Here is a 13,000-nt window from a genome sequence, read left to right on the forward strand (position 1 = left end):
TTAAGGAAGAGATAAGCAAAAATGCTAGGTTACCGTTTTACTTTCACATGAAAACCCTTAAGAATCACATTTTATTTGAAACTAAAATGAAAAAAATAAGAATATTTGGGGACCACCATTAGAATGCATGTTCAGCCACAATTCAATGCCATTAGATCAAAGGCGAATCTGGCCTCTCTTGCGCCAGGGCAAATCTTGATTATCACCCCCTATCTCCCAAAAATTTTTATTCATTAACAAAATTTCCATTTATTAACAAAGTTAGAATTTAAAGCATCCCAAAAAACGTTAAAGCTAATTAAATTCCGTCTCCAAACTTGTGTTTTCGAGGAATGGTGATGAAAATGAAAATTCCGGATTCAATTTGCTTATACTTACTACCAGGACCGTATCCAGGATTTTTGTTCGGAGGGGGGGGGGGGTAAAAAAAAATTTAAACAATGCATCAAAAAAAATTTATATGTATTTTAGCTTTTACGAGTCAGAAAAACATTTTTTTTTGGGGGGGGGCAACCCCCACCCTCCCCGTTGATACGGCCTTACTTCCTGCCAACTGCGCCCTCTACTTTGTTTTAATAAAAGTAAAATTTCAAAAAGTACAAAAAAATATAATATGTTAGATGATTTATTTGAAATTTTGCACCCCAAAAATTTCTGCGCGCGGGGCAAGTCCCCCCTCTGCCCCCTCTAAGACTGTCTCTGAATTAGACAGATATCTGGCTAGACACAATTTGAGGCATGAATGTCTTGCCAGAATTGTAAATGAACGACATTATTTAATATAGACTATGAAGACAGTAGCAACTAAAGCTTTCTGATAGGCTGAATTTAAAATCCTAGATAAAACTATAGGCTTTGAAACTAGATGAGCCACTTTATCCCTGTCATCCAAAGACCGAGTATAACAGGAAAAAAACCAAGGACCCTAAATTTACTTGGATGAATAAAGTTATCCTCTCTAGGGATATCGCGTTAAGGTAAAGCTTAAAGAGAACTTTGCTACGCAAATGAATCTTTACTATGTAGTGCCACAAAAATTGATTGTGATCCAGTTCTTCATAGGTGAGATTCCAAACTGCATAAGCGGCTAATGGTTGTTTCTTTTGACTCTGCCTCACACATCATATCGTTGCAACTTCATAGTTGCAGTAGAGAAGTAGCATAGTTGCAACTTCTCTAACATAGATTAATTTTTTCCCGTCAAATGATAGTTTCATAAAATACAACATAAAAACCAAGCATAGATAAAGAATTGACACACAAAAAAAGAAAAAGAAAATATGAAGTAATGTCCCTCATGCCCGTCTATTGGTGAGTCATGGAATAACTCTTATTTATTTTTTGTTGTCAAACAGGTTTATTCCGATTAATGTACCGGGTTTTTGTCATTCGACCTTGTGTCTCCGTCGTTTACCCTCTATTCATGTTTATTTTGTACAGATATTTTAAAATTAAACTTTGAACCTCCTGCACATCTTGCAAACACTTTACACTTAAGAAACAACCCTTACAGTTCATTCAACAAGCATAAGTGGGAACTAAACAAAGACATACCTGTAGGTAGTTTAGAGAGTGGGGGGGGGGCAGGTTGAGAATCATTTTTATAAATATGAATCTAAGGACTCCCTGTGATATTTTCAAAATTTGATGATCTTTTCCGACCAAAATACGAAACATGAAATGTAAATATGGATCAGTATACATAACTACGGATATTATGTATAAAACTAAGTATGCGACTTCGAATTTTACGAAATTATTCAGACCAACCAAAACTATTTAACACAGCTTTAGGCTTTAGCCTTAGCGTAGCTATTTTTTTTTATTATAAATCTACATAATGCGAATTCAGATTTTTTAGCCACAACATATGGAAATGATTTACTCTAATGCTGAGTAGGCCTACTTTATTAATATGTAAAGCTTCAAGTGAATATCTCCCCCGCCCAAAGCCTTCAAACCCCATAGAGCAGACAAACACATCCATTTCACTCAGCCCCCCCCCCAAAAAAAAAAACGTTTCGAGGTTTTCTTTCAATCTTCCATTCAATTGGCCTGTTTTTAGCTTATCTTACTGCTTCATCAATTAGAAAATCGTCACCCATTTGAAATCCACGACTTTCTACTCAGGGGCACACATAAATATCCCTGAGCTAATAACAAATTCATCCCAATAATTATGGTTTAGAGCTCTAAAGCGTTGGAAAAGACCGTCTTAAATATAAAGAGCAACTTGACATCTAACTGGTATTCCATTTGACACTAAATTTGGGATGACTCTTAAACAAACTCATTTTACAACAGTTGTAGATTAATTCCTGACGAGCCAGAAAAGAGCTTCTTTCGGATTGACAATCTGGACTTTATCCCCCCCTCCCGCAAAAAAACACAACTGGATTTAAAGATACAGCTATGTTTCAGTTACTTCACCTTACCAAAACTACTACGTCAACTCCGGCATTGACAAGAAGTTCCAGACGATGCTTGTCTTCCTCACGAGTCCCCGTTGCAGCACCAACCAAAAGTTGTTTTCCTTCATCCATTGAGGCAGAAGGGTAGTTTCGAGACTTTTTCAAATCGGTACGGGCTATTAGTGAGACAAGCTCAAACCTTAAAAATTGGAACAAAAACTAAATATTAAAATAGTATTTTGGAATAAAGTTAATAAATAATGCCAAAACAGACACCGTGCTTTCGGATTAATTAGATATTTCCCATGGTATTGTGGTTTCTAAAACAAGACATAGTAAGAGAGTTACGTTTGTCTAATTATTTAATAGACCAAAGCGTCTATCCCAGGAGATACTGCCGCATCAAGATCGAGTAAGTCGTTTTACCCAAGATGAAGGTCCAAAGTGCAAGCCTTGCGATGAAATAGTGATAAATAGCCAGAAGCACGAATTTTTCAATTGTAAATATAATGAAGGAATTGTAGATAAGTGTTTTAGTGCCTTAAGAGATCGTGGAGTAATTTGGAATACTGAGGAAGATAAGATAAGGTTGATTAAACTGGATGTAGAAATTCCTGGAAATGAGAGGAGAGCGAGCTGTGGTGTTGATTGTGATGAAATTATTTGAATATGTATAGAAAGAAGGAAGAAGATAACAGGGATTGCGTTAGGAAGGTTTGGTTATGATTGTAGGAGAATGATAGCGTGTTTAAGTGAAACTGAAAGGTGGGAAGAACGAGTGGATATTAAGTGGATGGAGTTGTTGGTTGAAGAGTTTATTGGAAAGAAGTAGGTCATGTTTGAGGATATATGTTGTGAGTGTGTGTTTGTATTTGAGAAAAAATGGGTAAAACAGCGTTGCCAGTTTTTTAATTTTGTTTTGTTTTGGGAGTTATATAGTAGCCGAAGTATAGTTGAAAGGGAAAAATGAAAAGATAAGGTTGAAAAGTGGTATCATTATAATTTTCTTTGAGCTCTTTGTAATTTGTAAATGTGTTGGTGTATTTTTTGTAAAAGATGGTTATACTGATAGATAATTTGGTTTGTTTGTTTTATCTTCCCGTTGAGGGAGGACGCCCTTTTCCACGGGAATGGCAAAATTTTTCCTTTTATTGGAAAATTTTTGGTAGTATATGGTGACTTGAAGTGTGTCCAGTTCGGCTGCTATTTAATAAAAAAAGAATAGGTGACGTCTAAAGTTAAAATTAGATGTATTTTGAATTTAAAATTTGTCGTCACTGAGAAGAGAGGAGGTGGGTTTTATTTAATTTAAAAAAAAAGAAAAAAAAAGGCGTCTATCCCAGGTAAATTTGAAATAGTAAATACAAGAGCCCCCTTCCTAAGTCTCAAGATTTTTCTGAATATGTTGAGGCTTTTCAAATAGTTAACCTGCTTTAATTGTCTGAACACCACCGTATTGAATGAATTTCCGCGTATTAACCTGGTTTGGGTAACATACTGTTATTACAAACACAGAATATCCCTTCCAGAATCAAACTGTTCTAATGAACTACAAAAATGTGGTATGAACACTAATGCCGCTGCAGGGACAAACTCGTCACAGCATCAGGCCACCTGAGGTCGAGACATTAGCAAACTCCATACCCATTCTATTTAAAGCTTTTTTAGCCACTTTCAAAGAGATACCCAAATAACCAACCCATTCCTTATAGTCTCATAGCCGAGTTTGGATCCACATCAGTATGAATCTGGGATGAATATTCAGTTATTACAATCTGAACGGCTCCTAAACTTTCAAAGGATTTTACTACTTAAGCAGGCAAAGACAAAAATAAGACTATATTTGTACTTGAAGCTGATCACTAGTAGTCCCTAGGAGACCACATTCAATTCTCGCACGTAAGGAAGAAAAAATGGCGAGGAAAATAAAATAAACTACAATTTAACAATAATACACAAAATGAACAGCAAAAGAAATAAGACTGAAAAAAGGGAAAGAAATTAAACAATGCGAAAGGCAACAATGTTCGCATTGGAACGATTTTTGTGAATGTGGTACTTATAAATATTCACACAATCTATAATTTATCCTTAATTATGCACTAAAAAAAAAGAACAATCAAGAAACACATAAAAAAGCAACTGTGATCAACGAAGCTTATGGGGTCATTGATCGAACTTCTGATAAAAATTTATATCAGCTATACAACAATTTCAGAGCAGTATGGCAGTCATCATTACTCTTTATAGATTATGACCAAGCGTTTGATTCAGCTGGTAAAGGAGCATTAGCAAAGGTCTTATCCTTGTAAATTATACCAGAAAAGTACATTAAAGGTATTATTGCTATGTCCGAAAATAGCACTGCTGCGGTTAAGGCAGAAAATAATGTTATTAGCTGGTTTCGTATTAAATCAGGAATTAAGCAGGGTTGTGTTGTATCCCCATTCAGACGGATCATATTGATAGTAATAGTCTTAAAGAGGACAGCAAAGGCAATGGGAGAACACAGAATCAAATGGATTCCGTGTTCAAATCAAATGGATTCCAGGAAACTTTCCTGGACTTAGATCATGCTGATTAGCATCCTAGATGAAAGCGTGAGAAAAATGAATGAACTTTTAAAGGTTTTCCGAGTTCAGCGTGCTAGAATAGGTTTGAAAATTAATGTTAAGAAGACTAAGTCGCTAAGGCTAGGAATAAGTGAAGATGAAGAGGTGACGTTGGGTAACAAAAGATCGATCAAGCGGACAGCTGCAACTACCTAGGTAGTATTATTAGTAAAGGTGGTGAGTCTAGTGAAGATGTTAAAACTAGAATAGCCAAGGCTCAGGGTAATTTTTCATAGTTGAAATTGCTTGCGGATTGTTTTGGGTACCCGACTGACTAACCGTATTTCAAAAAGTAGGCTGTGTGAAAAGTGTGGTTCAACCCCGCTTTTTAGGGCTATAAAGACAGGTTGGGATAGCTAAGGCACGTTCTATGGATGAAGGACGACAGATTGCCAAAGATTGTCCGTTTTGGCCAACCGTCTAGGGCTAAACAATAAGCAGGCCGTCCTCGGTTGGGGTGGGAGGGGGTCGTAAGGAAAGATTTAAGGAAGATGGGCACTTCCTGGGAAGGTGTAAAGAGGGAGACTTTGAATAGATTGGGATAAAGGAGGAGTGTGCATAGCTGTGTTGGCCTCAGGCGGCTTGATGCTGAAGTGAGTTGTTATTGGTAGTAGTAGGTTGGTAATCGACGTTTGTAAACCTTTTCTTAATTTTCGAAAAGAGCTTTTGTGCCCCCATTCCAAAGACTTCTTTCCTTCTTCTATGCAAGTGAGAAACAAAATGAAAATCGCATTCTGCATTACAAACTGCAGAATATTTCTACTATTTTAAGCGGTTTTTTTTCAAATCAGGGACTTACCAGCACATCCGATAAAACTATTACAAGTACTGTATTTTGTTAAGTTTTTAGAATAAAAGAATTAAAGAAAAGTCTCGATATGAAGATAGCATATCCCACATACTATAATTTTATCCAAAGTTTTTTGAGAGAATATAATAACTCTACACGCAAAATCAGATACTCTAATGGATTAAATAAAACTACGAACTTTTAATAGGTAAGATTAATCTCTTTGTAGGTGTTTTGTTCAACTTAAACATTTTCTTTAGCGTAATTTCTCGTCCATTAACAGTAAAAAGAAAAATTTAATTCGCTTTCTGCTCCTTCTTGAAGATCTGCTCCTTCTTCATTTTAATTTCAATAGCAAATGGGAATTTGTGGAAGGTCTATGACTTCCTACTTCTTGCCTACTATATGCCACAAAGCAGCAGTGCTGTACATAGCAATGCATAAAGCAGTAGTAACTTCACAGAACTATAAGGTTAGAGGAAAAATTCTAAAAAAAGCAGATATTATTAGAACTCTTTTCTTATTGAGAACACTACAACAACGTTTGGCAACGTCTGAAACCCAACACAAGCGATTAAAAAAAAACAAAAAAAAAAAAACTTTACCCTTTGATAATGTTTCGTAGATAAAATTTTAAGTTTTTCTTGTCTCATGGGTTCAGTTAGATTCTTACTGAGTGGGTAAATTTTAGACAAAAAGAAAGTGGAGATAGCCTCCCCCCCCCCCTATTCCTATTCCCAAGAGGATAACGACAATAGGCTAGTGGAGCATTGTCATGGGAGTTTTTAACAGCTACAGGTCAACTTATGCGACTCCGTCAACGGAGTTCACGTAGGGGAGTCTTGGAAAAGTAGATATATTGCCTCGATCCGATCTGTCAGCATAATATAGCCCTCTTGTCATGAGGGGACTACGTTGAATTTTAGTTAAAAAGTGAAGCTTTCATTTTTATATTATAAAGAGACGTTTACTCCATTGTATTATTTCTTTTAGCCTAAAACGTAAATTATGTTGTTTTATTGTAAAACCGTTGTCTGCTGGGAACAGGGCCGTACCCGGGATTTTTTTTTCTGTGGGGGGGGGGGGGTTACAACAAACTTCAAAAAAAGCAAAACAAATTTGTTTATATTCATTTTGTTACGTTTTTACTAGTTGGACAAAAACTTCGGAGGGGCAGAGGAGGGTTCAGACCCCCTACCCCCCCCCCCTCCTGGATACGACCTTGGCTGGGAATATTGTTATTTGTTGCTCATATTTGAACATGATTAATGTATTTTTAAACATGAATCAACGCTGAAGTCCTATCTCTGACTAGTATGCAAATAACAAACGTGTCTTAAACCAGTCTAAATCTTACTATTTATTATATTTCCGAATAAAAATTCACTCAGAGAACACAACAGAAACAGATTTACCTACCTTTCGTTAACTATGGGTAGTTTTCCCTTTTTAGATTTTTCGAGAATTGTATATGCTTCTTGTAGTGTAATACCATTTGGTGCCGTAATTAACTCCTCAGCTGGGGTCATAACCTACAAAAGACAAGCAAAGAAATAGGAATTTAGGCAACCCTACACTTCGGGTCTTTCGTCAAAAAATTCAAAATGAAGTTGTTTTTTAAATTAAATCTTCTTTTTTTAAATGTTTAAAGATCAGCAACAAATTATTCACTACTCGTTTACGAAAACAAACAAAACACTAAAGATTCAAGGCTAAGAAACACATTTCTAAAAAAAATTGTCACTTCAAGGTTTAAATGTAGCTCTTATATTTATCCTAAGTGGGTCTTTTAACTTCAGCCCAATGTGAAGCGTCACAGGCTATTAAATAAAGTAGGGCAAAACATTTCAAACAAAATGTTAGAAATAACTTATAGGTGAGTTAAAAATTTTTTCTTATTTTATGCTAATATTATTTATTATATAAGATATTATTTTGTTAAGTATAAATATAGTTTGTTTTAATTTTAATACTGTAGTTACTCTATTGATGATGATGACCGACTTTGTCATCAAAATATCTAGAGCTTTTGTATATATTTGTTTCACTGTCTAATAAAAGCACTTATCCCTATTTGGAACTCTTATTTGTTTCGTTATTTATTTCATAAGTGGGTCTTTTATTTTTGAACCGATGTAAAGCATCAAATTCTATTAAATTAAAGTAAGACATGATACTTTAAACAAAATTTTAGCAATAACTTATAGGTGAGTTAAACTTTTTTCCTATTTTATTCCTGTTATTTATTTATTCCATAAGTTGGTTTTTTATCTTCGGCCTAATGTAAAACATCGATGACTATTAAAGAAAGTAAAAAATAACACTTCAAACAAAATCTTAGAAATAATTTATGGGTGAGTTAAACTTCTTTTTATAGTTACTTATTTATTCAATTCTTGGAGATGATAGACCAACCATAGATTTGGCAACATTTCATTTGCAATTAGAAGAATAGAAGATAAATTCAACAACTATAAATTCAGCAACATTTCATTTTTAATTATAAGAAAAGAAGATTGTACCACCTTTATTAAAATTTCAACGCAATATTAAAGAAATAAGATAATTAATGAACCCTTTATGTCAATGGACCAGAGACTTGCTGTGACCCGGAAGTTGTTATTTTTTTAAGTATAAATATAATTTATTTTAATTTTAATACTTTAGTTACTCTATTGATGATGATGACTGGCTATGTCATCGAAATATCTAGAACTTTTGTATATATTTCCTTCACTGTCTAATAAAAGGACCTATCCCTATTTGGAACTCTTTATTTGCTTCCTTATCTATTTCATAAGTGGGTCTCTTATTTTTGGCCCGATGTAAAGCATCAAATTCTATTAAATAAAATAAGGCATAAGACTTAATTTTTTTTTTTTTTTAGAAATAACCTATAGGTGAGTTAAACTTTTTTTTTTATTGCAGTTTTAATATATCTTCGGCCCGATGTGAAAACATCGAAGACTATTAAATAAAGCAAAGCATAACACTTCAAACGAATATTTTAGAAATAACCTATATGTGATTTAAACTTTTTTCTTATTTTATTCTATATATTATTTATTATATAAGACATTATTTTATTCAGTATAAATATAGTTTGTTTTATTTTTAATACTTTAGTTACTCTATTGATGATGATGACTTACTATGTCATCGAAATATCTAGAGCTTTTGTATATATTTGCTTCACTGTCTAATAAAAGACACTATCCCTATTTGGAACTCTTATTTGCTTTCTTATTTATTTCATAAGTGGGTCATTTATTTTTGGCCCGATGTAAAGCATCAAATTCTATCAAATAAAGTAAGGCATAGGACTTTAAATTTTTTTTTTTTTTAGAAATAACCTATAGGCGAGTTAAAATTTTTTTATTTTATTCCAGTTTTTATATATCTTCGGCCCGATGTGAAAACATCGAAGACTATTAAATAAAGCAAAGCATAACACTTCAAACGAATATTTTAGAAATAACCAATATGTGATTTAAACTTTTTTCTTATTTTATTCTATATATTATTTATTATATAAGACATTATTTTATTCAGTATAAATATAGTTTGTTTTATTTTCAATACTTTAGTTACTCTATTGATGATGACGACTTACTACGTCATCGAAATATCAAGAGCTTTTGTATATATTTGTTTCACTGTCTATTAAAAGACACTATCCCTATTTGGAAATCTTATTTGTTTTCTTATTTATTTCATAAGTGGGTCATTTATTTTTGGCCCGATGTAAAGCATCAAATTCTATCAAATAAAGTAAGGCATAAGACTTTTAGTTTTTTTTTTTTTAGAAATAACCTATAGGCGAGTTAAAATTTTTTTATTTTATTCCAGTTTTTATATATCTTCGGCCCGATGTGAAAACATCGAAGACTATTAAATAAAGCAAAGCATAACACTTCAAACGAATATTTTAGAAATAACCTATATGTGATTTAAACTTTTTTCTTATTTTATTCTATATATTATTTATTATATAAGACATTATTTTGTTCAGTCTAAATATAGTTTTTTTAATTTTAGCTACTCTACTGATGATGATGACTAACTTTGTCATTCAAAATATCAACGTCTTTTGAATATATTTGCTTCACTGTCTAATAAAAGGACCTATCCCTATTTGGAACTCTTATTTGCTTCGTTATTTATTGCATAAGTGGGTCTTTTATTTTTGGCCGAATGTAAAGCATCAAATTCTACTAAATAAAGTAAGGCATAACACTTTAATTTTTTTTTTTATAAATGACCTATAGGCGAGTTAAACTTTTTCTTATTTTATTCCAGTTTTTATGTATCTTCCGCCCGATGTGAAAACATCAAATACTATTAAATAAAGTAAATCATAACACTTTAAACGAAATATTAGAAATAACCTATAGGTGAGTTATTTTATTCCAGTTAATTATTTGTTCCATAAATGGGTCTTTTATTTTGGGCCTGATGTAAAACATCAAATACTATTAAATAAAGTAAGACATAACACTTTAAACAAGATTTCAGAAATTTTGTTACACTTCTTCTTGTTTATTCCAGTTACACTTCTTCTTATTTATTCCAGTTATTTATTTATTCCAAAAGTGAGTCTTTTATTTTCGGCCTGATGTAAAGCATCGATGAATATTAAATAAAGTAAGGCATGACGCTTCAAAAAATTTCTGAAATAACCTATGGATGAGTTGAACCAGTTATTTATTTATTCCATAAATTGAAGTTTTATCTTCAGCCCGATGTAAAACATCGAAGATTATTAAAAAAAATTAAGGCGTAACACTTCAAGTAAAATTTAAGAAATAATCTATGGGCAATTTAAACTTATTTATTTATTCCAGTTAGTTATTTATTCTATAAATGGGTCTTATATCTTCGATTCAGTGTAAAACTTGGAAGACTATTAAGTAAAGTAAGATAAAACACCTCAGTCAAAACTTCATAAATAACCCATGGACAAGTCAAAGTTCTTCTTGTTCATTTCACCTTTTCTTTGGGAAAAACTTCTATCATCCTTTCATATCTCCCAAATTTGCAAGAACTCTCCCAATATATCTCCACTATGCTACTGAGAATAAGTGTCGCAAACATGATCGTAATTTTTTCAGTAGCCTTGCTGCTATTCAAAATCGGTTTAAATCTAGGCCAAAACCAAGGCCGTACCCATGGGATGGTGTTGAGATTCAGAAATTTGATGCCCCCAAAATTACACCTTTACGGTGAAAATTCAACTTCAGGTTATATAATGACAAAAAGAAATTATACAGTCCGCAACACCACCCCACCCTCAATCATATCATCTTCCCCACTCCAAATGTAAATCGAGTATAAGCCTTATAAAACATCCCGATTTTTATTGGATTTTCCCACAATTTTATAGGGGCCTCAAGACAGAGGGCTGGGTGAGGGTCAACGTTAATTTTTAAAATGATTTATATAAATTTAGTATTTGAAAATAATAATATAAATCATGGCTTATTACCTCTTCAAGACTAAGAGTGGCCGATTTTTCCATGAAGTCAATATCACGTGAAGTGACAATACCCAACAGTTTGCCACCCATGCGACCCGTATCTGTAACTGGAATGCCACAAAATCCATGTTTCTTCTTAATTTCAATTACGTCTCTTACCTGAAAAATTTTAGCTTTTTTACTAGTCGAAACTTGTAGCTTTTAAGTTACTTAGTATATACTCAGAATCAAGTTACGAGAGAGCAAGACAGAGTGTGAGAGGGAGAGAGAGAGGTGAGAGAGAGAGAGAGATAAAGAAAGAGAGAGAAAGGGAGAGAGAGAGAGGGACCGCCCATACGACCCATGTCTGTAACTGGAATGCCACAAAATCCATGTTTCATCTTAATTTCGATCACGTCTCTTACCTGAAAAAAGTTGAGCTTTTTACTAGTCGAAACTTGTAGCTTTTAAGTTGCTTAGTATAGACTTGGTATCAAGTTACGAGAGAGCAAGACAGAGTATGAGAAAGAGTGTGAGAGGGAGATAGAGAAAGAGAGAGAGAGAAAGAGAGAGAGAGAGAGAGAGAGAGAGAGAGAGAGAGAGAGGGCGAGAGAGAGAGAGAGAGAGAGAGAGAGAGAGAGAGAGAGAGAGACAGAGTGAGAGAGACAGACAGAGACAAAGAGAGAGAGAAAGAGATAGAGAGACAGAGACAGATAGGCAGAGAAAGAAAGAGAGAGAAGGAGAGAGAGAGAATGAGAGAGAGTGAGAGATATATAGAGATAGATAGAGATAGAGATTGATATATATTTATATTAAGTTTTATAGATTGATTGATATTTTTAGTTTGTGAGTGTGTGATAGAGGGATAGAGTGAGATAGAAAGAGAACGTGAAGAGGTGAGAGAAAGGTATAGATAGAGAGAGCGAGAGAGATGGATATAGATATAGATAGAGAGAGAGAGAGAGAGAGAGAGAGAAAGAAAGAGGGAGGGGGCCAAGCTCAATTTCTCTTGAAAATAACAAACTCAGAATAGACAAACAATGACTATAAAAATGAGTGGTGGAATTAATTTAACATTATTAAGCAACAGAAAAGGTCGTTTCCTAACGGGGTGGGAGGATGTCATAAGGAAAGATTTAACGGAAATAGGAACTTCATGGGAGGATGTAAAGAGCAAGGCTATAAACAGATTGGGATGGTAGATGAGCTTGCGTAGCTGTGTTGGCCTCAGGCGATTTGGTACTTCAATGAGTTGTTAGTAGTAGTAGTAAACTTAAGGTGCTATATTTGCAGAACAATGGCAAGCTGAACCCAATCTCGCACAGTGGCTGCAAATCCAAAAAACATGGCAATTTAAAAATGATTTCAAATTGCACCGAATTTCAAACTTGAGGAGTTTTTAAAATTATTTAATAAAGTGATAGATACTTTTACATGAAAGTTTATCCTAAATTCAAAAACCCAAGCTAAGACTATCCATTGCTCATAAAAATCATCATTTAATCATATAAGTAAGTATCCCAAAATTGGTTGAAGGGTAACAAAATTCCATTGTCTCCTCAAATTTTACCTCTTTTTATTTGACAATTTCATCTCAAGAAATTAAATGTGAATTATAGTTGTTCGTTTCAAATCAAAGCTTTTAAGAAAAAATAAATTCAAAATCAGACAGGCTTGAATTAAAACAATCACTACATTACTGCAGTATCGGCTGCAATTCCGGAATAAAAAC

The 13,000-nt window shown here is 33.6% G+C and overlaps 1 protein-coding gene across 4 annotated transcripts in view; it reads right to left on the reverse strand.

The window, feature by feature from the left end:
• ras (Inosine-5'-monophosphate dehydrogenase ras) overlaps positions 1–13,000 on the reverse strand; it is a 91,521-nt gene that overhangs the window by 34,245 nt on the left and 44,276 nt on the right. For all 4 annotated transcript variants that reach the window (XM_089097268.1, XM_089097272.1, XM_089097271.1 and 1 more), the window contains 3 exons: positions 11,299–11,448; positions 7,233–7,345; positions 2,436–2,610 (listed from right to left, as the gene is read on the reverse strand). In XM_089097268.1, coding sequence (XP_088953394.1) covers positions 2,436–2,610; positions 7,233–7,345; positions 11,299–11,448 — 438 coding nt within the window. The remainder of the gene's footprint in view (positions 1–2,435; positions 2,611–7,232; positions 7,346–11,298; positions 11,449–13,000) is intronic.

This window comes from Artemia sp. Qi Xiang Cuo, chromosome 11 (assembly GCF_049724085.1).
Source record: "Artemia sp. Qi Xiang Cuo chromosome 11, ASM4972408v1, whole genome shotgun sequence".
Classification (NCBI taxonomy): domain Eukaryota; kingdom Metazoa; phylum Arthropoda; class Branchiopoda; order Anostraca; family Artemiidae; genus Artemia; species Artemia sp. Qi Xiang Cuo.